This window comes from Oncorhynchus mykiss, chromosome 31 (assembly GCF_013265735.2).
Source record: "Oncorhynchus mykiss isolate Arlee chromosome 31, USDA_OmykA_1.1, whole genome shotgun sequence".
Taxonomy (NCBI): Eukaryota; Metazoa; Chordata; class Actinopteri; order Salmoniformes; family Salmonidae; genus Oncorhynchus; species Oncorhynchus mykiss.
Genome location: NC_050571.1, coordinates 39,596,084 through 39,620,579, shown reverse-complemented (window position 1 = coordinate 39,620,579; position 24,496 = coordinate 39,596,084). Strand labels below are relative to the sequence as shown.

The 24,496-nt window shown below is 41.9% G+C and overlaps 1 protein-coding gene across 6 annotated transcripts in view; it reads right to left on the bottom strand.

Annotated features, from left to right (window-relative positions):
- Positions 1 to 1,409: 1,409 nt before the first annotated feature.
- The window catches only part of LOC110505141 (LIM domain-binding protein 2), an 82,182-nt gene continuing 59,095 nt past the window's right edge, over positions 1,410 to 24,496 (bottom strand). Inside the window, exons 5-9 of one of the 6 annotated variants that reach the window (XM_036969920.1) lie at positions 20,969 to 21,052; positions 18,374 to 18,497; positions 14,273 to 14,326; positions 13,350 to 13,498; positions 1,410 to 3,954 (exon numbers count right to left, since the gene is read on the bottom strand). In XM_036969920.1, the coding sequence (XP_036825815.1) occupies positions 3,724 to 3,954; positions 13,350 to 13,498; positions 14,273 to 14,326; positions 18,374 to 18,497; positions 20,969 to 21,052 (642 nt within the window). In that variant the 3' untranslated portion in view covers positions 1,410 to 3,723. The remainder of the gene's footprint in view (positions 3,955 to 13,349; positions 13,499 to 14,272; positions 14,327 to 18,373; positions 18,498 to 20,968; positions 21,053 to 24,496) is intronic. The other 5 variants (XM_036969922.1, XM_036969923.1, XM_036969921.1 and 2 more) reach the window with 5 other exon arrangements.

The window sequence follows — 24,496 nt, the reverse complement described above, 5'->3', positions numbered from 1 at the left end:
CATTGTCATGCTGACACAGGAAAGGGCCTTCCCCAAACGGTTGTCACAACGTTTGAAGCACAGAATCATCTAGAATGTGATTGTATGCAATAGCGTTAAGATTTCCCTTCACTGGATATAAGGGGCTTAGCCGGAACCATGAAAAACTGCCCCAGATCATTATTCCTCCTCCACCAAACTTTCCAGTTGGCACTATGTATTCAGGCAGGTAGCGTTCTCCTGGCATCCGCCAAAACCAGAGTCGTCCTGCCAGATGGTGTGCGTGGTTCATCACTCCAGAGAACGCGTTTCCACTGCTCCGGAGTCCAATGGCAGCGAGCTTTACAACACTCCAGCCAACACTTGGCATTGCTTGTGTGCAGCTGCTCGGCCATGAAAACCCATTTCATGAAGCTCCCGACTAACTTGTGTGGCCTACCACTTTGCGGCTGAGCCGTTGTTGCCCCTAGATATTTTCACTTCACAATAACAGCACTTGCAGTTGCCCGGGGCAACTCTAGCAGGGCAGAAATTTTACTTCTTGGAAAGGTGGCATCCTATGACGGTGCCACGTTGAAAGTCACTGAGCTCTTCAGTAAGGCCATTCTGCTGCTAATGTTTGTCTATGGAGATTGCATGGCTGTGTGCTCGATTTTATACACTTGTCATCAATGGGTGTGGCTGAAATAGCCGAATCCACTAATTTGAAGGGTGTATCAATGTTGATGAAACAAACATTATCAACACCGATTGTTGACACAACAATCCACAACAGATATGTACACAAGGTATGGGATTTATATTTCATCTGACATCAATTAAATGTCTTGCCTTAGCCAAAATACTTATCACATAATCATAGACTTTTGCAAAGAAATAAGGTGATCATTTCCCAATATCCCATCAATGTGAATAATAATAATGTGAATAATACATCAAATATTTGGATGTAATTCATCTAATTGGATATTCAGATGTCCTTTCAATACCGCAAGATGATGTCAAAGATCCATTCAAATATTTCCCACTTGATATCCTGCTGCTGCTTCCCTGCCTTTAGTAGCCTGATGCCTGAATGATTCATTGCTGACTAAAATCCTGTTCAAAGAGAAACAATTGGATCTATACATCTTAAACGCGCAATTGGTCTATTGATGAACCTGTTGACCCCCTGACCCTAAATAACGCTTCATATTGATCAAGAAACTAAGAAGTGGTGGCTGACATTAGCCAATTTGTCATATTGGGAATACATAAGCACACAGCACAGTTATGCTGTAGTAACATCATTTCAAATTGGCAACCTATTGCTAGACAAGAGGACAGACAGACTAGAATAAATGTATAGGAAAACAGATTGAGAAACAGACATGCAAGGGCAGTTAATGCACAGTAATCCATACACAATGTCTGCAATAACCCAATCGGACCAATCTGTAAGCACAGTTTATTGGCACACATAATGGCAAAGCATATATACCAGACATCAGATATGACACAAAACATCTCTGCGATATAATGTACAAATTGTGCAGAGTTCTAATAATACCAGGTTCAAACAACATCAGAAATGTGTTAGCTTCCTTACAAATGCACAAATAAATACACAAAAGATCTTATAATAAAGACATCCGCAGTTGTCTTCTTGCCATTTTAAAACAAAATCCAACATGAGGAGAGGAATTTAAGGAAGAATAGTCAATTAAAGAACAACTGGTAACACAAAAACAGGGGTTTTCAAACTGCAATTCTGTAGGGCCTTGAGTATGCTGTTATGTTTTTCTGGATTTGCGGCTAATAATGAGTGTATTTTTTACAATGAATAAATTGAGAACATTTTCAAATGTTAACAATTTTAAACATTTCTTAAACATTATAGTTTAATATCTGATCTATGCACTAATTAATTGACTGGATATAAACATGTCAAAATTATCAATGACCGTCTTATAGCTGCAAAAATCTGTCGGACAAGACAACAGAATCCGAAAGGCCCCATAAAAATGTGAAACTAATGCAAATAAAAAAAGATAGTGCGAGACAGCTGCCATGTACAAAATGGTTTCAAAATGGTGGCTAATCTTAAATGGATAAAGTTGTATGCCACGCGTCTATTTGGAGAGCTACAAACCTTGTAACAGTGTTCCCAAATGGATGAACCCCCCCACCAAAAAATGGCTGACCAACCACCAACTCAAAAAGGTACATATATCAAACTAAAAAAGTAAAATCATGCAGGAAAAAGATTTAAAGGCCCATTGCAGTCAAAAATGTGATGTGCCTGTGATGTATATATATTTTCACACTATGAGGTTGGAATAATACTGTGAAATTGACAATATTATGATGTTGCCCTTTTAGTGTAAAAGCTGTTAAAAATTCTTGCTTGAGGAATTGCTTTTTGCTAAGAGTCTAATTTTGTTTCTTTTGACATTTTAATTTAAAACAATCACAATGAGGTACTTAATTGTTACCCAGAAATGATTTGATATTGAGATGAAAACAACTGCATTAGAACTTTAATATCAGTTTGGAATAGGTCAGTCATTAAAGGGAAAGAACAAAGACAAATTCCAAAATAAGAAAAAAAAAAACATTAATGCATTGGTGTATGTCAGCAAAGTTTACATACTGATTGGCAACGTACAAATCTGATTGCAAAGTATTTTGGGGAGAAGCAAAAGAACACCAATAGACTACAAACACGATCGAACAGGTTTGCGGTGAAATAACAATCGGCGACGACTGCTGTAATTCTGGAAAGGAAATCCTGGAACACGAGTATCCCACTTCAAGTTGTCCATAGTGGTGAAACAGAGTCACTTTCCTTTTAATTGGAAATCGGAAAAAACAACAACAACAACAACGTAAACAAACCAACAGCCAAATGAATTTCCAATAAAGATGCAAATGCTCAAGACGACGACGTCTCGGCCGTGGTGGATGCAGTTTGGTGGCTGAGTAAAACCTCGCCGGTTCGTTCTCATTGAGGCTGATGCTCTTAAAAGAGACATTTTGTTTTAGATGTTTTGTTTTGACTTCTACTGTCAACTGTCCCAGAGGGGTCGCAACCTGCAGGTCAAAGGTCAAAAGGGCAACACCCACAGAATCCCATTACAGTTAAAGCTCAAGGACTGAGAAGGTGTCCATGAAGGAGAATTCAGATGAAGACACTGGCCTTGTGTCATTCCCAGAGCAATCCCAACTACCCTAACACTGGGAATTCCCACCAAATCCAAACAAAGCAATTCTAGGAAAAATGGGAAAAAAGAAAACCCAGTATTGTTTTATGTCATCATTGCAATGCATACAACCTGTATGCATTTAGATGGAAAAGTAGTCTTTATCGTATGGATATTGCTGTGCAATGTCAGTCAGTTCTCTGTCTCAGTCTCTCTTCAGGATGTTACAGTGAAGTCGGAGAAGAATTGTTCTGGTATTTGGTGGAGATGATTGACCATGATGAGTGATAGTGACACCGTTGACCATGATGTGGAAACATTTTCCAACGGGGTTAAATTCAGTACGATTTGAGGTTTTGGAGGGCGCTGCCCTAGTGGGCCAAATAGGTACAGTTTTTTTAATAGATATTTTCCCTCTGTGTTTTACTGTGAGGGCAACATGGTGTCATTAGAAACTGTCCAAAATAGTGACATTTAACCATTGGAGTTAAATGTCACCCAATTGTACATATGAGAATTGGGGCACTGACTGTGCTCTTGGTATCCTTGGTCTCTGTGTGTTTTACTGTGACGACTGCGGCGCTGTGCTCTCGGCCTTGCTGTCCTGGCTGTTGGGCGGCTTGCTGCCCCATGGGCTGTTATTGCCGAGCGCGGGCGAGCCGTTGAAGTCATCCTCGTCGTCCAATCCGTTGGTGGCATCGTACTGCGTGTTCTCCAGACGCGTGATTAGACGCTCGTCCTCGTCCCCGAACTCCCCGCCCATCAGGGTGGGCTCGCCCACCACCATTACATCCTGGAAGACAAATTAAAGAGGTCAAAGGTTAATGTCAGGTTAAAGGTCAGACATTTTAAGATACACATTGTTGCATGTGTGAGACGTATTGAATTCTGAGAGATGATATGTGATACATAGAATTTATTATATATTGATTATACTATATTGATCATGTACATTTTATGGCGTGATCTGCATGTTATACTAACTCTAAATCTTTGTCACAAAGCATGTCGATAACTACATGAAATGTACAGGTAACTGACAAAATAAAGGAAACACCAACATAAAGTGTCTTAATAGGGCTTTGGGCCACCACGAGCCAGAACAGCTTCAATGCACCTTGGCATAGATTCTACAAATGTCTGGAACTCTAAATCAAATCAAATTGTATTGGTCACATACACATGGTTAGCAGATTTGAATGCGAGTGTAGCGAAATACTTGTGCTACTAGTTCTGACAGTGCAGTAATATCTAACAAGTAATCCAACAATTCCCCAACAACTATATAATACACACAAATCTAAAGGGGTTAATGAGAATATGTACATCTAAGTATATGGATGAGCGATGGCCGAGCGGCATTGGTAAGGTGCAAAAGATGGTATGAAATATAGAAGTCGGAAGTTTACATACACCTTAGCCAAATACATTTGAAATCAGTTATTCACAATTGCTGACATTTAATCCTCGTAAAAATTCCCTGTCTTAAGACAGTTAGGATCACCACTTTATTTTAAGAATGTGAAATGTCAGAATAATAGTAGAGAGAATTATTTATTTCAGCTTTTATTTTTTTCATCACATTCCCGGTCGGTCAGAAGTTTACATAAACTCAATTAGTATTTGGTAGCATTGCCTTGAAATGGTTTAACTTGGGTCAAACGTTTCGGGTAGCCTTCCACAACTTTCCTACAATAAGTTTTGTGAATTTTGGCACATTCCTCCTGACAGAGCTTGTGTAACTGAATCAAGTTTGTGGGCCTCCTTGCTCGCACACGCTTTTTCAGTTCTGCCCACAAATTTTCTGTAAGTTTAAGGACAGGGCTTTGTGATGGCCACTCCAATACCTTGACTTTGTTAAGCCATATTGCCACAACTTTGGAAGCATGCTTGGGGTCATTGTCCATTTGGAAGACCCATTTGCGACCAAGCTTTAACTTCCTGACTGATGTCTTGAGATGTTGCTTCAATATATCCACATAATTTTCCATCCACATGATGCCATCTATTTTGTGAAGCGCACCAGTCCCTTCTGCAGCAAAGCACCCCTACAACATAATGCTGCCACCCCCGTGCTTCACGGATGGGATGGTGTTCTTCGGCTTGCAAGCATCCCCCTTTTTCCTCCAAACATAACGATGGTCATTATGGACAAACAGTTCTATTTCTGTTTCATCAGACCAGAGTTCATTTCTCCAAAAAGTACAATCTTTGTCCCCATGTGCAGTTGCAAAACGTAGTCTGGCTTTTCTATGGCGGTTTTGGAGCAGTGGCTTGTTCCTTGCTGACCGGCCTTTCAGGTTATGTCGATATAGGACTCGTTTTACTGTGTATATCGATACTTTTGTACTTGTTTCCTCCAGCATCTTCACAAGGTCCTTCGCTGTTGTTCTGGGATTGATTTTCACTTTTTGCAGCAAAGTACGTTCATCTCTAGGAAACAGAATGCGTCTCCTTCCTGAGCGGTATGACAGCTGCATGGTCCCATGGTGTTTATACTTGCGTACTATTGTTAGTACAGATGAACGTGGTACCTTCAGGCATTTGGAAATTGGTCCCAAGAATGAACCGGACTTGTGGAGGTCTACAATTGTCTTTCTGAGGTCTTGGCTGATTTCTTTTGATTTTCCCGTGATGTCAAGCAAAGAGGCACTGAGTTTGAAGGTAGGCCTTGAAATACATCCACAGGTACACCTCCAATTGACTCAAATTATGTCAATTAGCCTATCAGAAGCTTCTAAAGCCATAACATAATTTTCTGGAATTTTCCAAGCTGTTTAAAGGCACAGTCAACTTTGTGTATGTAAACTTCTGACCCACTGTAATTGTGATACAGTGAATTATAAGTGAAATAATCTGTCTGTAAACAATTGTTGGAAAACTTGTGTCATGCACAACCGACTAGTAGATGTCCTAACTGACTTGCCAAAACTATATTTTTTTTACAAGAAATTTGTGGAGTGGTTGAGTGGTTGAAAAACAAGTTTTAATTACTCCAACCTAGGTGTATGTAAACTTCTGACTTCAACTGTACATGGGATATGAGTAATGTAAGATATGTTAACGTTATTAAAGTGGCATTATTTAAAGTGGCATTGTTTAAAGTGACTAGTGATCCATTTATTAAAGTGGACAATTATTGGGTCTCAATGTAGGCAGCAGCCTCTCTGAGTTAGTGATTGATGTTAAGCAGTGTGATGGCCTTGAGATAGAAGCTGTTTTTCAATCTCTCGGTCCCAGCTTTGATGCACCTGTACTGGCCTGGCCTTCTGGATGGTAGTGGTGTGAACAGGCAGTGGCTCGGGTGGTTGTTGTCCTTGATGATCTTTTTGGCCTTCCTGTGACATCGGGTGCTGTAGGTGTCATGGAGGGCAGATAGTTTGCCCCCGGTGATGCGTTGCGCACCACCCTCTGGAGAGCCTTGCGGTTGAGGGCAGTGCAGTTGCCATACCAGGCTGTGATGCAGCCCGACAGGATGCTCTTGATTGTGCATCTGTAAAAGTTTGTCAGGGTTTTGTTGCGCCTTCACCACACTGTCTGTGTGGGTGGACCATTTCAGTTTGTCTGTGATGTGTACGCCGAGGAACTTAAAACTTTCCACCTTCTCCACTGCTGTCCCTTCAATGTGGATAGGGGGGTGCTCCCTCTGCTGTTTCCTGAAGTCCACGATCATCTTCTTTGTTTTGTTGACGTTGAGTGAGAGGTTGTTTTCCTGACACCACCCTCACCTCCTCCCTGTAGGCTGTCTTGCCATTGTTTGTAATCAAGCCCACGACTGCTGTGTCATCTGCAAACTTGATGATTGAGTTGGAAGCGTGCATGGCCACGCAGTTGTGGGTGAACAGGGAGCACAGGAGAGGGCTGAGCACGCACCCTTGTGGGGCCCCAGTGTTGAGGGTCAGCGAAGTGGAGATGTTGTTTCCTACCTTCACTGCCTGGGGGCGGCCTGTCAGAAAGTCCAGGACACAATTTTACATGACGGGGTTGAGACCCAGGGCCTCCAGCTTGATGATGAGCTTGGAGGGTACTATGGTGTTGAATGCTGAGCTGTAGTCAATTAACAGCATTCTTACATAGGTATTCTTTTTGTCCAGATGGGGATGGGGAAGTGTGCAGTGTGATGGCGATTGTGTCATCAGTGGACCTGCTGGGGCAGTATGCAAACTGAAGTGGGTCTAGGGTGGCCGGTAAGGTGATATGATCCTTGACTAGTCTCTCAAAGCACTTCATGATGACAGAAGTGAGTGCTCTTGGGTACAGTAACAATGGTGGCCATCTTGAAGCATGTGGGGTCAACAGACTGGTATAGGGAGTGATTGAATATGTCCGTAAACACACCAGCCAGCTGGTCTGCTCATGTCCTTGTTAGCGAGCTGTGACGGTGGCACTGTATTATCCTCAAAGCGGGCAAAGAGTCTGGAAGCGTGACGTGGCTGGTTTTCTTTTTGTAGTCTGTGATTTCCTGTAAAACCTGCCACATATGTCTCGTGTCTGAGCCTTTGAATTACGACTGCCCCTGTACCGGCATTTTGCTTGTTTGATTGCCTTGCGGAGAGAATAACTATAATAACTGTAACTATTATATTCAGACATGTTTCCAGACCTCTTTCCATGGTTTAATGCAGTGGTTCGCGCTTTCAGTTTTGCACGAATGCCTCTATCCATCCACGGTTTCTGGTTAATGTAGGTTTTAGTCACAGTGGGTACAACATCTCCAATGCGCTTTTTTATAAACTCACTCACCGTGACAGCGTATAGGTCGATGGAACATATTCCGAGACGGTAGAAGCAAGATGGCGTCATGGTCGGATTTGCCGAAGGAGGGCGGGGGAGTTCTTTGTTTGCATCACGGAAGTAGTGGTGGTCGAGAGTATTACCCCTGCGCATAGTGATATCAATATGCTGATAGAATTTAGGTAGCTTTGTTCTCAAATTTGCTTTGTTAAATTCCCCAGCTACAATAAAAGTATCCTCAGGATATAGGATTTCCAATTTACATAGAGTCTAGTGAAGTTCCTTGAGGGCCGTCTTGGTGTCTGCTTGAAGGGGAATGTACACAGCTGTGACTATAACTGACGAGAATTGTCTTGGTAGGTAAAATGGCCGGCATTTGATTGTAAGGAATTCTAGTTCGGGTGAGCAGAAGGACTTGAGTTCCTGTATGTTGTTATGATTACACCATGAGTCGTTAATCATAAAGCATACACCCACGCCCTTCCTCTTCCAGAGAGGTGTTTATCTCTGTCGGCGCGATTCATGGAGAAGCCCGATGGCTAAACCGATGGCTGAACTGTGGGTCGTTCTTTTGGGTCGGCTACTGGGATTAGATCCATTGTCCTGGGTGGTGGTCTGAAGAGAGGATCCGCTTCGGGAAAGTCGTATTCCTGGTCGTAATGTTGGTAAGTTGATGTTGTTCTTATATACAATATTTCTTCCTGGCTGTATGTAATAAGACTTAAGATTTCCTGGGGTAGCAATGTAAGAAATAATACATTAAAAAAAACAAAATACTGCATAGTTTCCTAAGAACTGGAAGCGAGGCGACCCTCTCTGTCAGTGCCATTTTGCATCTTCTATTGGGGGGATGCAACATCCTTCTTCCACAAGAAATTTCATTATTTGGTGTTTTGTTGATGTTGCTGGAAAACGCTGTCGTAGGCGAGACTCCAGAATCTCCCATAAGTGTTCAATTGGGTCGAAATCTGGTGACTGAGACAGCCATGGCATATGGTTTACATCATTTTCATGCTCATCAAACCATTCAGTGACCATTTCGTTCCTGTGGATGGGAACATTGTCATCCTATTGGGGCATAGCCATGGTAACCAAAATAAAGGCCTGCCCGAGTTTTTATACATGATCCTAAGCATGATGGGATGTTAGTCACTTAAAGGTGCACTATGCAGAAATCGCTCAGGGATTTGCTAAAATTCTAATAGATTGACGAATTTCTGTTTATGTGACAAAACAAGCAAGTATAGTGTAGAAAGATTCAGTGTACCATCTAAACCGCTGTGAAACATCTTGTCCATAACCAAAATTATTGTATTTTCAGCTGTTGAAGCTGATGTACAAAACCGAAAGTAAAAGACGCAAAAACAAAACTTAAAAACGGGAAGTATAGAAATAGTCCACATAGAAGAGATCTTCTTAGACATGCTTTCAATGAGAATGACAGACCTATAACTCACATTTCTATGTGAATTTGGTCAGGTGGCCCCCAAAAGTTACATATTGCTGCTTTAAGGCTTTCTGTGTTCCTGCTTGTTGCTGAATAATTTGTGTCTCTATGCATGATATTCCACCCAAAGCAATTAAGGGTCAAAAGGGCCCTAAAATGGTCAAAAGCTAAAACACTAGAGGACATTGAGGCTCATCAAGACCAGTAGCCTACACAATTAGCCTACCCCTGAGCTTCTAATTCTAACCCAGAATGGAGGTGTGGGTTCAGATCTTACTTTTGACACCATATGTTGGTAAGGCGACGTGACACCATTCTATTATAGCTACAAGAAAATGTTTACTAAGGCTGTGATTCAATTCATTGCGCAGCACGCTAGACAGCTGGCCATGCAGATTTTAAAGGCATTTTCCCCGACATTAGTGGAGGTCGCATTTACGGTTAACGCTGCAGATGTCGGCTCAATTGGAAGTTATCTTTAAATGTAAAGTGCTACAAGCTACAACACAACGCTGATCAGATTGAATCCCAACCTAGGATAAAACCTGTATAGAGCATTATGCTACAACCCATAAGCTGCCCATGCTATCCCAGTCTTCTGTGGCAAGTGAGTCCTCTATCCATTTCTATGACAACTACTCATGAGCTTCCAACCCGTCTAATTTATAAGCTGGTGTGCTTCAACTGCTGATGATGTGTGTGTGTTGCTTCACCAAAGGGGTAAAGCCCAGAGCATTACCCTTGGCTGTGTGCTTTGACACAACCCCCTGCCACTCCTGCAATAACAGTTGGTGCATGGGGGGAATTTTCAGGAGTGTGTGTATGGCTGGTGTGTATGGCGAAGCACCGTGAAACCGGTGAACCCGCATGTACAGGGTCGACCCCCCTGCTCTGAGCACTCTGTACAAATGAAACCCCCTCCCACTGATGAAGTGGAATATCCTCCCATTCCCGCCCCTCACAGACCAATCAATAGTAATCATGTAGGACATATTTCAAGGAGATGACCCCTTGTGTTGAGGTCACAGATGAAAACATAGGGAGTTGTATTCTTTGGATGAATCTTTATTTGCACTGTGAAGGAATTGGGTGATGCTAACTCTCTATTTTGATATGTACAGGTCTAAAAATAAGTAACAGTATTTAGGAGATGCAATTCAGTACTTCAAGCAATATTAGATTATTGATTACCGGTAGTTATAAATATGTGATCAAATGGACTATGTTAGGACGGTGTTGGCTGTTCTATGAAGGCTGAGTTGTACATCTCGTCTCCCCTGGTCTGCTAAAGCTTCTTTCTCCTCAGCAGCCCACAACCTTCCGCTGCATCTCGGAAGGCAGCCGCACAGTTAAATGGAGCACATGCTTCACTGCCCATGTGTGTCGACGCAGCGTGGCATGGGAGCTCTCGCTCCCCTCCTCTGATGCGCACGCACACACACAAACACCGACACACACATACATAACTGCACCAAAGCGGCTCCGTATGGGGTGGGGGGGGTAGATTGTTTATCCGAGACGCAACACAAGCCTCTTTTCAAAAACTTCTCTCAAAACCCCCCTAGCGACCGTCACTACGCCTTAAATCGTGCTAATTAATTTAGGTGAGCTTTTGGACTAAATTACAATATCCACACAGATTTTTTTCATTTGTATAGCTAATTAAGTCATTAGCTCAAAACATGCTGATTGCCAACAAGCCTTGAATTCACCATCTGTTCCTGTGAAGTTGGCTGTCAACCTACCTCTGCCCCCCCCCACCAATGACAACAGCTGGTAGTCAGACTGGGATTGGGGGGAGTGTTAATTGTGATCTAATTAATAACGTTTTATATACTCATCTCATTACTTTTTGTCTTTAGCTAGCCCTGAATGGAGCAATGGGCTGTTAAGACAGCTAAGAATGCTCATTGTCTGATTATCAGTTACTTTATTAGCATCCTTTTTGAGGGATCAGACCCCCTTGGCCCCCTACTCCTTCTGTGTTTGCAGGTCTGAAGGAACTGGACAGGTGTAAGCAATATGGTGGATGCTCCCCTATGCCCATTGAAGGGCAGGACCTTCAGCATAAGCCTATCTAGTCCCTTAACTACGGGATCGGAGAGTGCACAGTTTAGAACTTGAAAATGTATTAATAAACCAATTAGGCATATTTGGGCAGTCTTGATACAACATTTTGAATAGTAATGCAATGGTTCATTGAATCAGTCTAAAACGTTGCACACACACTGATGCTATCTAGTGGCCAAAATTGAAATTGCGCCTAACCTGGAAGAGTACATTGTGACCTTTCTCTTGCATTTCAAAGATGATGAAAAAATATATTTTACCAGATCTAATGTGCTATATTCTCCTACATTAATTTCACATTTCCAAACACTTCAAAGTGTTTCCTTCAAATGGTATCAAGAATATGCATGTCATTGCTCCAGGTACCTGAGCTACAGGCAGTTAGATTTGGGTATGTCATTTTATGTGATTTAAAAAAAAAAAGGGTTCTGCAAGCACATAATGCGTAGGTAAGGGCTCAGGATTATTTTCAGGGGTATATTCCTTGAGGTGAAATGTTCAGAGGGATGCATATAGCAATTCATCAAATGAAGCTAACACGCAATCATATCTGTTCTACGCAATCCATTTCTACCTGAATGTTCCAAAAGAATCCATCAGCAAACACATAGTAGCACTCTGCATGGTTTTCAATGTCATTTCAGCCTAGCAACCAGTAGAGGTCACTGTTGAACAACACAACAACCCCCTCCCCCTCACTTCCCCATGCCTCCCCCCATTCACCCCCTCCCTCCCTTTCCTCGCCAGGGTCCACTTCTTATTGTCATTGGGCTCACGTAGGGCCTGTGCTCAGCCAACGAACGAACAACTTCTCAGACAAAGCTAGCTGGCGTGCAACATATGTAACCAGCATGTTTCCGCCGCTGCTCTTAAAGACGCGTGTCAACGTTAGCCATAGGAAGTGTGTGTTTCAGGATTGGGGAGTAGGGAGAGAGGGGGGGTATACAGATATGTGATAATGAGAGATGGCGCTGAGCCAAACAGCAATCCACCGAGAAAACAATTGTGTGTGTGGGTGCGCATGTTTGTGTATGTGTGGTTGTCTGAGTTATTGAGTAAGAGATAGAAGGGGGGGGGGGGGGGCGTGAAAGAGAGTGAGAGGGAGTTAGTTGGAGAAGGTTTGTGTCTGTGTGTGTGTGAGAAAGAGCGAAAGAAGAAGAGAGAGCGAGTGCGAGGCAGATCCAGAAAGAGCAAGAGAGAGGGCGAGCTTGAGTTGGAGAGGGTGTGTGTCTATGTGAGTGTGTGTGAGAGAGAGAGAGAAAATATATACATGGATAAAGAAAGAGAAAGAGAGAGAAAAAAGAGAGATGCACCGTGGATTTAAAAGCATGACCTGCAAAGCACCGTGTGGAACAACCCAACCCAAAACAAAGAGAGTTCACAGTTCCCCAGTCTCCCTGTCCCCCTCCCTCCTAAAAACACCCCCAGCCAGAGGGACCACAGTACTAAACGGTCAGTATGACTCCTTACAGTCCGTACACGCTGTACGTCTAGCAAACTCAGTGAGTGATAATGAGAGAGTACTATAGCCTGTGCAAACAACTGAAGCGCAATAGCACTTTATCCCCCGGAGCGATGTGAAGCGTGAGGTGCAACACTCAGTGGTTTAAGTAGGTGTTTAACCTCAAACTGTGTCGAGTGGCCCCGTTCTATTGCCATGTCGAGGAAGCAAATGCGGGATAGACCAGAGCCATGGCGCGCCGGGTTGATAACGCCATCCCCCAGAGCAGAGGGTGTAAACGAAGCAACAAAGATACTTCTCGAATTCCAGATGAATACTTCAGTAAACATATTATGACGGTAGATTGATAGTCCTGAATTGTTGCGTTCCATTTACATGTCTTCCTGCCTGTGCATCTGTAGTAGTTGTGCATAAGGGTTTGTATGTGGTGTATAGGGGTGTAAGAGAGGGCCAAACCGGTAGAGCTGATGCTTACAGGTACCTGACTGGAGAGGCTGAAGTTGCTGGCAGGGCTTCTCTTCTTACTGTTGGCATTGCCCACGCTGCTGTTGGCGCTGCTGGCAGAGTTCTTCCTTTTCCTCCTCTTCGTCGTTGTCTGTCTCGTTGGCTCAGCTTTGGCACGACCAGCAAAGGAAACAAGAGCCATGGCGGACAACATAATGCATATACCAAGGTAGGGGTAACGCATAAAGAACACACAACGTATACACACGTGTGTATGGAGACATGCACACACACCTATGCAAGCATCCACAGACAGACAGACAGACATACATACTCAAACACACACACACAATACGCACAATACTCAACAACTCAAAAATGATCCATGCTTTGTTAACATCCGAGGTGAAATCAAAAGGCGTTAACATCTCCCAAGACATGCACCAGTAAGAAAGAACCCCTGTCATATTTGCATAATTGCTCAACAATAGACCGTGCTGCTTGACTTAACGTGAATGCCGTAATGACCTTGGTGTTGTACAGTTCTCGATAGCCTCTCCACATTAAGATGACTCTACTGGGATAGATAACATCGCCTTTTATCCTACTGTATCTACAGTATATCTGTAGTTGTACAGGCTTCTGTAGCCATTTATATCTTTTGTTTTGCTGTGATTTGCCTCTGTGAGTCAGATTGTATGTCTGTGTGCATCGCCACACGGAGTAGCGATGCACAGTGTGGCGTTTAAGCAAACAATTTCCAAGTGATGTAGAACGAAACACGACAGTCGTCAAATTTCGTCTTCGCGTTCGGCACCGGTGTTGAGCAGTCATGACGAAAACACAAAGTACACGACAATGTATTTCATGGCATTCCGTTCAGAGATAATCGAATGCAGCTCCCCTAGACTACTTCGATCTCTATTGAATACTATACGAAGACAGAAAAGGTACCTTTTTTGTGATTTGTGGGGAATATTTCCGTTTTGAAGTTCTGTGGGTGTCCAGCTAAAACCGGAGCCAAAATTAGTTTTGTTTTATTGAAGTGATTAATTATTTTCTGTAATTAAATGCCAGACAGAGAGAGAGAAAGAGAGAAATGAAAACAGAGAGAATGAAGGAGAAAAAAAAAGTACATTCCGTGCAACAAAGATATTGCCTAAACATTATTACTGTAGAAGACTTGCAATTATGAAAAGTCATTTTTTTTATGAGCTAGACATTTAATGAATAAATTAATAAAAAGATGCAATTAAAAAGCATGTATGTCCTTGATCATTCATCTTGTGTAAAGTATTGAAATAGGTTAAGTAGAGATCTTAACAGTACTTATATCTCCAAAATATTGTTTCTGAAAAACATCATTTATTAATACATTTATTTAGCCATTTTCACCAAGTGTTTGTAAGATAATGTTATTCCTCTCAATCTCATTAATATATATATATATATCATCTGTGCTCTTCAAAAAGTGAAATACATTTCTAGAGGTTCTTATACTAATCACACCAAGGGAGATACTTTAGAATTCAAAAGGAAACCAGCAACACACACTGAGTGGACAAAATATTAAGAACACCTGCTCTTTCCATTACATAGACTGACCAGGTGAATCCAGGTCACTTATTAAATTCACTTCAATCAGTGTAGATGAAGACAGGTTAAAGATGGGTTTTTAAGCCTTGAGACAGTTGAGACATGGATTGTGTGAATGGGCAAGACGAACATATTTAAGTGCCTTTGAACGGGGTATGGTAGTAAGTGCCAGGAGCACCGATTTGCGTCAAGAACTGCAATGCTACTGGGTTTTTCAGGCTCAACAGTTTCCCGTGTGTTAACCATCCAAAGGACATCCAACCAACTTGAAACAACCGTGGGAAGCATTGGAGTCAACATGGGCCAGCATCCCTGTGGAATGCTTTGGACACCTTGTAGAGTCCATGTTATTCCTCTGAATCAATATTAGGAAGGTGTTCTTAATGTTTTGTATGCTTAGTGTATCATTTATCTGAGTAGATAACATAACTGGGGAGCATACACACATTTTTTAAATAAAAAATATAATGTCTGCAACTACAACCAAATCAAATTCTCTATTACTACTACATTTTAATGTTTATGGTTGTCACGAGAAACTATCAAAATTAAGTCTATTACCAATTTGCATCGACTACTTTGACAAGCCTGGGTACAGGAACATGAAATCCTTTTTCTGGCATCACAACTGTTTACCTTTATGTTGAACAAAAAACGCACTAAAACTCAAATCCATTTCCACAAAAAAATACTTATCAGCGCATAAATGCATCTGTGCTTCCTTCCTCGCTAAAACAGAACCATTTTCCTGGTCCGAGAAGAATTGGAGGAAAGATGAAAAACTTGACTAATGAGGAAACTACAATTACAGTAGACCGGCATAGTTCAGTTTGGTTTTGTTTAAAAATACAGCTGGACGGACGAGCTGTAGTGGCACACGAATAACGTATGGCCAGCAAAACTGATCCAAGATCTGTTTCAAATGACAAAAGCTACCATTTTAATAACCTGGCTGTACTACCAATACAATGTTAAGTATAAAGTCCACTAGTCTGGAAACCAGCAATGAGTCAAGGCAACATGTAACACATTCAGTGCCTTTGGAAAGTATTCAGACCCATTGCCTTTTTACAGCCTTACTCTAAAATTGATTTTTTTAATTCCCCAGCAATCTACACACAATGCTCCATAATGACAAAGCAAAAGCAAGTTTTGCAAATGTATTAAAAATAAAAAACAGAGATAACTTATTTACGTAAGTATTCAGACCCTTTGCTATGACACTCTAAATTGAGCTCAGGTGCATCCCGTTTCCATTGATCATCCCTGAGATGTTTCTACAACTTGATTTTACTCCACCTGTGGTAAATTAAATGGATTGGAAAGGATTTGGAAAGACACACACCTGTCTATGTAAGGTCCCACAGTTGACAGTGCATGTCAGAGCAAAAACCAAGCCATGAGGTCGAAGACAGGAGCACCGAGACAGGATTGTGTCGAGGCACAGATCTGAGGAAGGGTACTAAAAAATGTCTGCAGCATTGAAGGTCCCCAAGAACACAGTGGCCTCTATCATTCTTAAATGGAAGGAGTTTGGAACCACCAAGACTCTTCCTAGAGCTGGCTGCCCGGCCAAACTGAGCAATCGGGGGAGAAGTTCCTTGGTCAGGGAGGTGACAGAGAACCCGATGGACACTCTGACAGAGCTCTAGAGTTCCTGTGTGGAGATTCCAGAAGAACAACCATCTCTGCAGCACTCCACCAATCAGGCTTTTATGGTAGAGTGGCCAGACGGAAGCCACCCCTCAGTAAAAGGCACATGACAGCCCATTTGGAGTTTGCCAAAAGGCACCTAATGACTCACAGTCCATGAGAAACAAGATTTTCTGGTCTATTGAAACCAAGATTGAACTCTTTGGCCTGAATGCCAAGCACCATCCCTACGTGGTCACAGCATCATGCTGCGGGGATGTTCTTCAGCGGCAGGGACTGAAAGACTAGTTAGGATTGAGGCATAGATGAACGGAGCAAAGTACAGAGAGATCCTTGATGAAAACCTGCTCCAGAGAGCTCGGGACCTCAGACTGGGGCGAAGGTTCACCTTCCAACAAGACAGCAACCCTAAGCACACAGCCAAGACAATGCAGGAGTGGCTTTGGGACAAGTGTCTGAATGTCCTTGAGTGGCCCAGCCAGAGCCTGGACTTGAACACCACTGAACATCTCTGGAGAGACATGAAAATAGCTGTGCAGCAACGCTCCCCATCCAACCTGACAGCGCTTGAGAGGATCTGCAGAGAAGAAATGGAGAAACTCCCCAAATACAGGTCTACTTACTTGTAGCGTCATACTTGTAGCGTCATACCCAAGAAGACTCGAGGCTGTAATCACTGCCAAAGGTGCTTCAACACAGTATTGAGTAAAGGGTCTAAATATTTATGTAAATGTGATATTACATTTTTTTCTCCTTTTTTTAATTTATAAATTAGCAAAAAATTCTAAAAACCTGTTTTTGCTTAGTCGTTATGGGGTATTGTGTGTATATTGAGGAAGAAAAAAAACGATTGATTCAATTTTACAATAAGCTTGTAACCTAACAAAATGTGGAAAAAGTCAAGGGGTCTGAATCTGTTCCGAAGGCTTCTGGATCCCCAAACTGCTATCAGCTCCTATACAGTTGATATGTTTGGCATCTTAAACATTTTTTTCACTGATCCCTAACACCATACAACATGCAACTGAACAAAGGTTTATCCCCTTGTGCGCAATTAGACAATGACAGTTCAACGTCTCCTTTTTCAAAGAGTCTGTTCAAGAAGATTCTACGCTCAATGACAGTGAAAACGATTTATTTTTTATTTTTATAAAAGTAAAAATTCAAACCTCTGGGGAGCTATCAGCGAGGGAGTTGGATCTTGTAGTTTGATTACACCAGCCACCCTTAATTAAAGTTCAGAAGCCTCGCACACATTACACAGATCTGAGTCAAAGGGTTTCTACTGGTGTTGCTTTTTAAAGACGTCTTGTCATGGCGAACATTGCAGTAATTTGCAGGCCTCAAATATGTCCAAAACACCTGCTCATTTCTACTCCAGGTTTAACACTGCACAGCCAATTTAAGCCAACTATTTTTCAAGAACCACCCTTCAAACATCAATCATAATACCTTGACATGTCTGGTTACAGTCTATTCAAATAGGAATTGTCTGTCTCAGGAATTGCTGATAAATTTCCCGATTCCTGACAGGGAGAATACATTTTAAGCACACGCAATATATAATAGATATTTACCTTCTCTGTTCTTCAACATGCTCTCATTAGAAATGAGACAATCCAACCATTGTCATTATGTCACCTCAGCTCTCCTATTACTTATAAGTCACTATAACAACATTGTCTGCGTCCCATAGGTCTCTGGTGAAAAGTAGTGCACTGTAAAGAGAATATGGTGCCATTTGGGACACTGCCATTGACAGCTGCAGACAAATGTGTTTGGTTATTTAGGCAGTACAAACGTTACCTGGTGGGGCCACCATTCTCTGCCACTTCTGGAACAGGCATGTCTTCAGACAGTCCCTAGGGCTGAGGTTGTAGGTCTTGTGCCTAGACATGAGCTCCTGCATGGGCTCCAGGATGACACACAGCTGCAGATGGAGAACAAGAACACACACGCGCGCAAATGTTAGATTCAGAAGTATTGAAACGCACACACGACATGTTTTCCATGTTGGTGAAAATGGATCTTTAAATCACTATGTGAGCTTTGCTCCAAAGGGTATCACCTATACATGCTGAATCTGAAACTCTTGTGGACAATTTGAGAATCCAACAAGGAGCATCATCAAGTGACCTATGACGTCATCACAAAGAGGACACGCGGGCCAGTTTGGCAGTTTGAATAGGACAGTCCTCAACAGTTCTCTTAACCAGCCAATTCACCTACTCATAGGCCTATTAACACAGACTTGGGCCTGTATTCAAAGTAGGAGTGCTGATATAGGATCAGTTTTGGCTTTTAGATCATAAGGAATACGATTATACGTAAGGGGGGACGGACCTCATCCTAAATCACCACTCCTACTCTGAAAAAAAAAAAATACCAGACCAGCAAGTCACACCAATGCCATTCACTCTATTACTACAGAGCTATTTTATAATGGCATTGGACTGTCTGCAGGCAAAGTGAACATGCATATAGCCCACTAAACCCATGTTTGTTCTTTCTCTGATACCATCCTCTTGACACGACTATATGCCCCCCCCCCCCCCCCCCCCCCCAGCTCAGGGAACAATCCCTGGATTTGAGCCTGAAAACAAGTGCTATTTTCAGGTTGAATGGTAGGAAGCCTGCTTTACGGCTCTCATACATGGAAAGGCTTAAATACACTGACCCCGCAAAAAAAAAGCCGGTTTTGACCCTTGGCCAGGAAAGCGTCAGTCTCTTTGGGAAGAACTGATAAATGATGGGAAACCCACGAGTGCCTTTCGAAAGACAATAAAGACTCCATTTATGTGAGGAAAGGGCGTATTTTATCTGAACAGCGACACCAAGATAGCGAGATAGAAATATGGCTCACTGTGGCTCACTGTGACGTGAGGAAGACGGGATGGTGTTTACTCAAAGTACAGTATCCACGTCGACCTCCAAAAGTCGACCAATTCCTAATTCGCCTCAGAGCCAAGACTAGGATTTGTTGGTGAAAAATTACAGGGGGGTGTTTTTATTTGGATAAATGAGGTAGGTTGTCATTAAAAAAAACGAATAGCCTAGTAGTTCTACACTAAAGGCCAATGGATAAATGTCCTATAGGTAATGGATGATATGCTGTCAATAACTGAAAAGCGAGGTTAAAAATTCAAAATAAAAAGGTGCAATATATATATATATTTGATAAATGACGATAATATAGGTGTGTTATGACAATCTCCAAAAGTGCACTCAACATATTCCATATGATTTTTCCATATGCATTCCATAATCATGCTCATGGTAAGCTGCTATGGATCTCGAGAAGACAAAAACAACAACGAGGACAAAAAAAAAAGAAGAAGGACAAAAAAAAGAAGAAGTCCAACAAAATGGTAAGAATGGTTGTTAAAAAAAAAATCAGCCCCCGAGCCCTCTTTCTCTGTCGCTCTCTCTCTTTCTCCCCTCTCTCTCTCTCTCTCTCTCTCTCTCTCTCTCTCTCTCTCTCTCTCTCTCTCTCTCTCTCTCTCTCTCTCTCTCTCTCTCTCTCTCTCTCTCTTCACAGTCTTCTAAATAAACAATGGCTAGGCACTTCGCCGTCTCTCCGCGCGGCATTTCACAATTATGAGTCTCAACAGGGAGCGTTCATTAATGTTATGCTAATTTTCTCGATCCAATTAATTCGCTCCCTCTCTCTTTTCTCCCTCGTTCTCCCTCTCTTGTTCTCCCATTTGGAAATCGGAGCTGTCACTCAGTCTTGGAATGAAAAGCACAAACAAAAGAGAGCTGAAATACTGACTAATGTATTCTGGTGCAGGCTGCTGAGACTTTTACTAAGTATATGTTATAAAGTGAGGAATGGACCTAAAATGTAAGCAAGGATATACATATAGGGGGATATTCACTGATGTATTTACGTATTGTTCTCAATAAAATAACATATTGTGATAGCTGGCAGTCTGTGAATGTTATTTTGTATATTCCATCTTGAAATTCATAAAATATCCTGAAAAATAATCTTCAGGTAGGCATACCTAATTAAAATTGTGGATGGCGTGGCATGGTACCTATTTCAAGGTGATTGACATATTGAGTAGTGGCGGCGTGTGAGTGTGTTTGTGCGTGGGTGCATGTTTGTGCCTGTCTTTGTGTGTGTGTCTTTATGTGAGTGTGAAAGGAAGAGAGAGAGAGAGAGAGAGAGAGAGCAACAGACCCACACAGACACAGACAGAGGAGACAGAGAGAAAAAGGGTGATTGAATTAAAGTGTGTGTGTGTGTGTGTGTGTGCGAGAGAAAGAGCGAGCGAGAGAGACAGAGATACAGAGAGAGGCAGATAGACAAAGAAGAGAGAGAGAGAGAGAGATAGAGAGAGGGGGAGAGAGGGCGATTGAATTAAAGTGTGAGAGAGAGAGAGAGAGAGCTCTTACCCTGAGGTAGTTGAGGGTGAAGTTGGTGAGCCCCATGCGGGTGATGTTTTTGGAGAGCTGCTCCAAAACCTGGGGGTCTTGTGCCTAAGGGTTGGGGAAGGGGGAGTGGGGAGGGGGGGTAATGAAATTGAGAGAGGCAACATACAGTATTCATTTATATTAACTACTAATATTAACTTGTTAGCACTCTTTCATATAGTGTAAGTCTTCAGTCTGAAAATGCAGTGTATTAACAAACCAAGAGACAGCTTGGCCTGGCGCATGCTTCCATTTCGAAGCTTATGAAAAATGCATCGTCTCATCTCCAGTTGTATCTTTGTGTGGAGAAAGTCAGGAAGGAAAATATCAAGTCGTTCTGTATTGTCCAAGAGGAGAGAAAGACAGAACTATGCTTTGCTTCTGCTCTAGCATTGGCTAGGTCGCTATTGAACCAACCACTACCATAAAGTTGAGTCTGAGTATGTGGATAAAGGACGATGGAGGAAAAAAAAACATGATAAAAAAAAATGCTTAAATCTTAGACTATGATTTGAAATTGGAAATTAAATATCAATGCCAACTAGCCACCTCTAGTATTGTGAGAACCTGTGACTCCAAGAGGTGTCAAATGCTTTTTCAACCATGGTTACCAATAACTACATTGAATACCATTTGAAAAAAATGATCCGTGTCAGAATAGTCTAACCTTGAAGTACCCACAACACTGTGAGACTATGAAATACCCACAACATTTCCATTCCAAAATGTGTGCTTTTACAAGAACTGAATACTCGAGCAAAAAACGGAATGTTTAAAATGTTATAACATAGCCTGTGATGTGTGTGTGTGTGTGTGTGTGCGCTTGCGTGCATGTGTGCGCGCACATGTGTGTATGTACATGTTTGTGTATTGTCTGCGTTTGTGTCTATGTGGGTGTTGTGCATGTCTGTGTGCACGCGCACAAGCACGGTTGTGTCTGTCTAAATTCAGTCTTCTCATTTCCAGACCTAGTTCCCTCTACCCTTTTCATTAGTCGAGGCTATGATCAAAAGAGCTAACTCACTTTTATACATCACTCACATGCCTGTGAAATATCAGGCCAGGGCCCACAATACCCTACTCTCCTGGAATTAGTGGGAATACCCACAGGGGCCAATTTAATGGTGTGTGAATTTCATAGGAAGATTTGGCAAAAAGAAGGAGGCTGGCTACACGTGGAGAACTACTTCTTAAATGTACCTGTAGGCCCACACGGCTGAAAAAATAGAGTGCTTCTATCAGTCATTGTTGCACACTTCAAGGTAGGCTATGCATTTAGATTACGATAGGTTACATGCATATGGGTAATGTATTTGATGCATACATATTTAAGATACTAGAGTATTGCCACGAGTATGACTGTGCACTACTGAATATAATATACTATGTCTAACGACAATTTATTAAGTTGCTCACTTTACTGGCCTTCCTTCCGTGTGACTATTATGTTGAATACACTTACTGGAATTAAACAGATTATTAATTTGACCTTTTTTTTTTTTGTTGCTCAGGCTAGGGCCCTCTTTGATCCAAGCCTTCCTTTGATGTCTGCAAATAAATTGGTTTATGAAATCCCTCCAAATTGGGACACTTTCCAAACTGCTTTGTATGGCTTTTAAATTCATATGCTATGAATAGCATTTAAGTGTCTTGGTGGAGTTGGGGCACTTTAGACCCTGTGGAGCAGGACTCACATTACATTTTGAGGATAGGATACACCTGAATGGGAAATGGGCAGGTGACATATAGTTAGAGGACTCCTCTTTGTATTGTGGCATTATAGCGTCTGTGAGAGCACGGGCAGAGCCATTGAGGCCATCTCCATTTTCAAGTTGTAAATGTTCTTCTTCTTTTGTTTGAAAAAAGCATAAAGCTAATATTGGTGACTTAACCGCCACCTGCATTGCTGGAGTCATGAACCAAATCCTGCGTGTCATTCATTTATTGTGGCCACTATATGGCGGTGATATAGCTTAAAGCCGTTTACAAACCATGCAACCAATTGGCCCCAGGTTCAAATTCACAACTTTGATTCATCTGCTTTCTATGCCCTCATATTTAGCCTCACATTGAAGTGTTTTACCAGTTTATTTTTTTAGGACAATCAATGGCTACAAGAACACAAAACAATTTGAAATTAACATTTGCATGAATGAGTTTTATTGACAAATGTCAAAGAACAAATCATTATTGCCACGCAAAAAAAGAATGCTGTAAGTCCAGAAATTGTTTGCTCAGTGGGAAATTAATATCCAACTAGTCAGTGACAACTGTGTGGAGTTTGGAATTTGTGACAGCAACTATGTGAGCTTATTTCAGTATTATAGACACTATGTCCTGGGATTTCCTATGATCTTCTATGTAGACGACCCGGACCTTCTAACGACTGTTGTGTGGCTTGTGAGCATCATAGAGCAAAACATTACGTTTGCGTGTTTCGCGAGAGTCAAAGCTTTTCATAGTGGGTTTATAATACTTTGTAGCTCAAACCGTTTTCGAGAGTCACCCTTGTCTCACAAACACATCTCCAGTACAACTGTCCAAACCAAGACGTTTTTACACCAACATTAGCATCCCGCTAACTTTTTGCTGCCTTTCCTTTATATCTGAAAGGTATTGCAGGCGACAAGGCCTGTACTTTTATTTCCTAGTCATTATTGCCATAACGTATTTAAATGTCCCGCCAACCCCTCAGTATAACCGTTACCTTACATCTTACCATCTTTGGCAATTGGCACAAATTAAATCATAGTCTGGTCCAAATGGAAACGTTGCTTGCTCTATTTTGTGGACAAGACATGTCAATCAAACAAGCCGGGCAACTTTCTCTAGACAATGACTTGGTTTGTTGCTAACATTAGTTAGCTGTTTGCTATCTCCAACATTTTGAGTTTAACTGTAGCCACCTTTTTAATTCACCATAGCATGAAAATCCACGCATTATTATAGTACAAATGGTTTTACAAGTATGGTGAGCTGCTAACTGACTGAACGTACTAATTGTGAAGGTGAAGAAATGGAAGCAGTACATTGAAAGCAGCATTTCTGTCGGATTTAGAGCTTGCTCTCTCACATCAGGTTAACACGACAACGATCGCAACAACAGAGTCAAAGTTGAATGTCTCTTGCTCAGTTGTGGCAAGCAATGGCGGTATAAAAGGTGAATGCTGACAAGAATGTGGAAAATATTTGGCTGTCTGAAAGGGGACCATATAAACATTGCCCAATTATTTGTTCCGTCAACATACCGCAAATCCTATGTCAATAAGGTATACTTCAGCCTCCGTCAATCGCACAGGCTAATGGTGGAAGAAATAGACGAATCCAATGCAAAAAAACAGAAGTCTGTAGCAAACACACAATGTTTAAAAGGGGTTAGAAGCACTAAATGATGCCGGCGTGAGTGTGGGACTCAAGAGGTTGAAGAAGACAATGCTCTGATCATTGGCTGATCGCTCCCAACCCATCCTCACCCAGTTGACTACTTTAAAATGTTGGAAGCCCTCAATG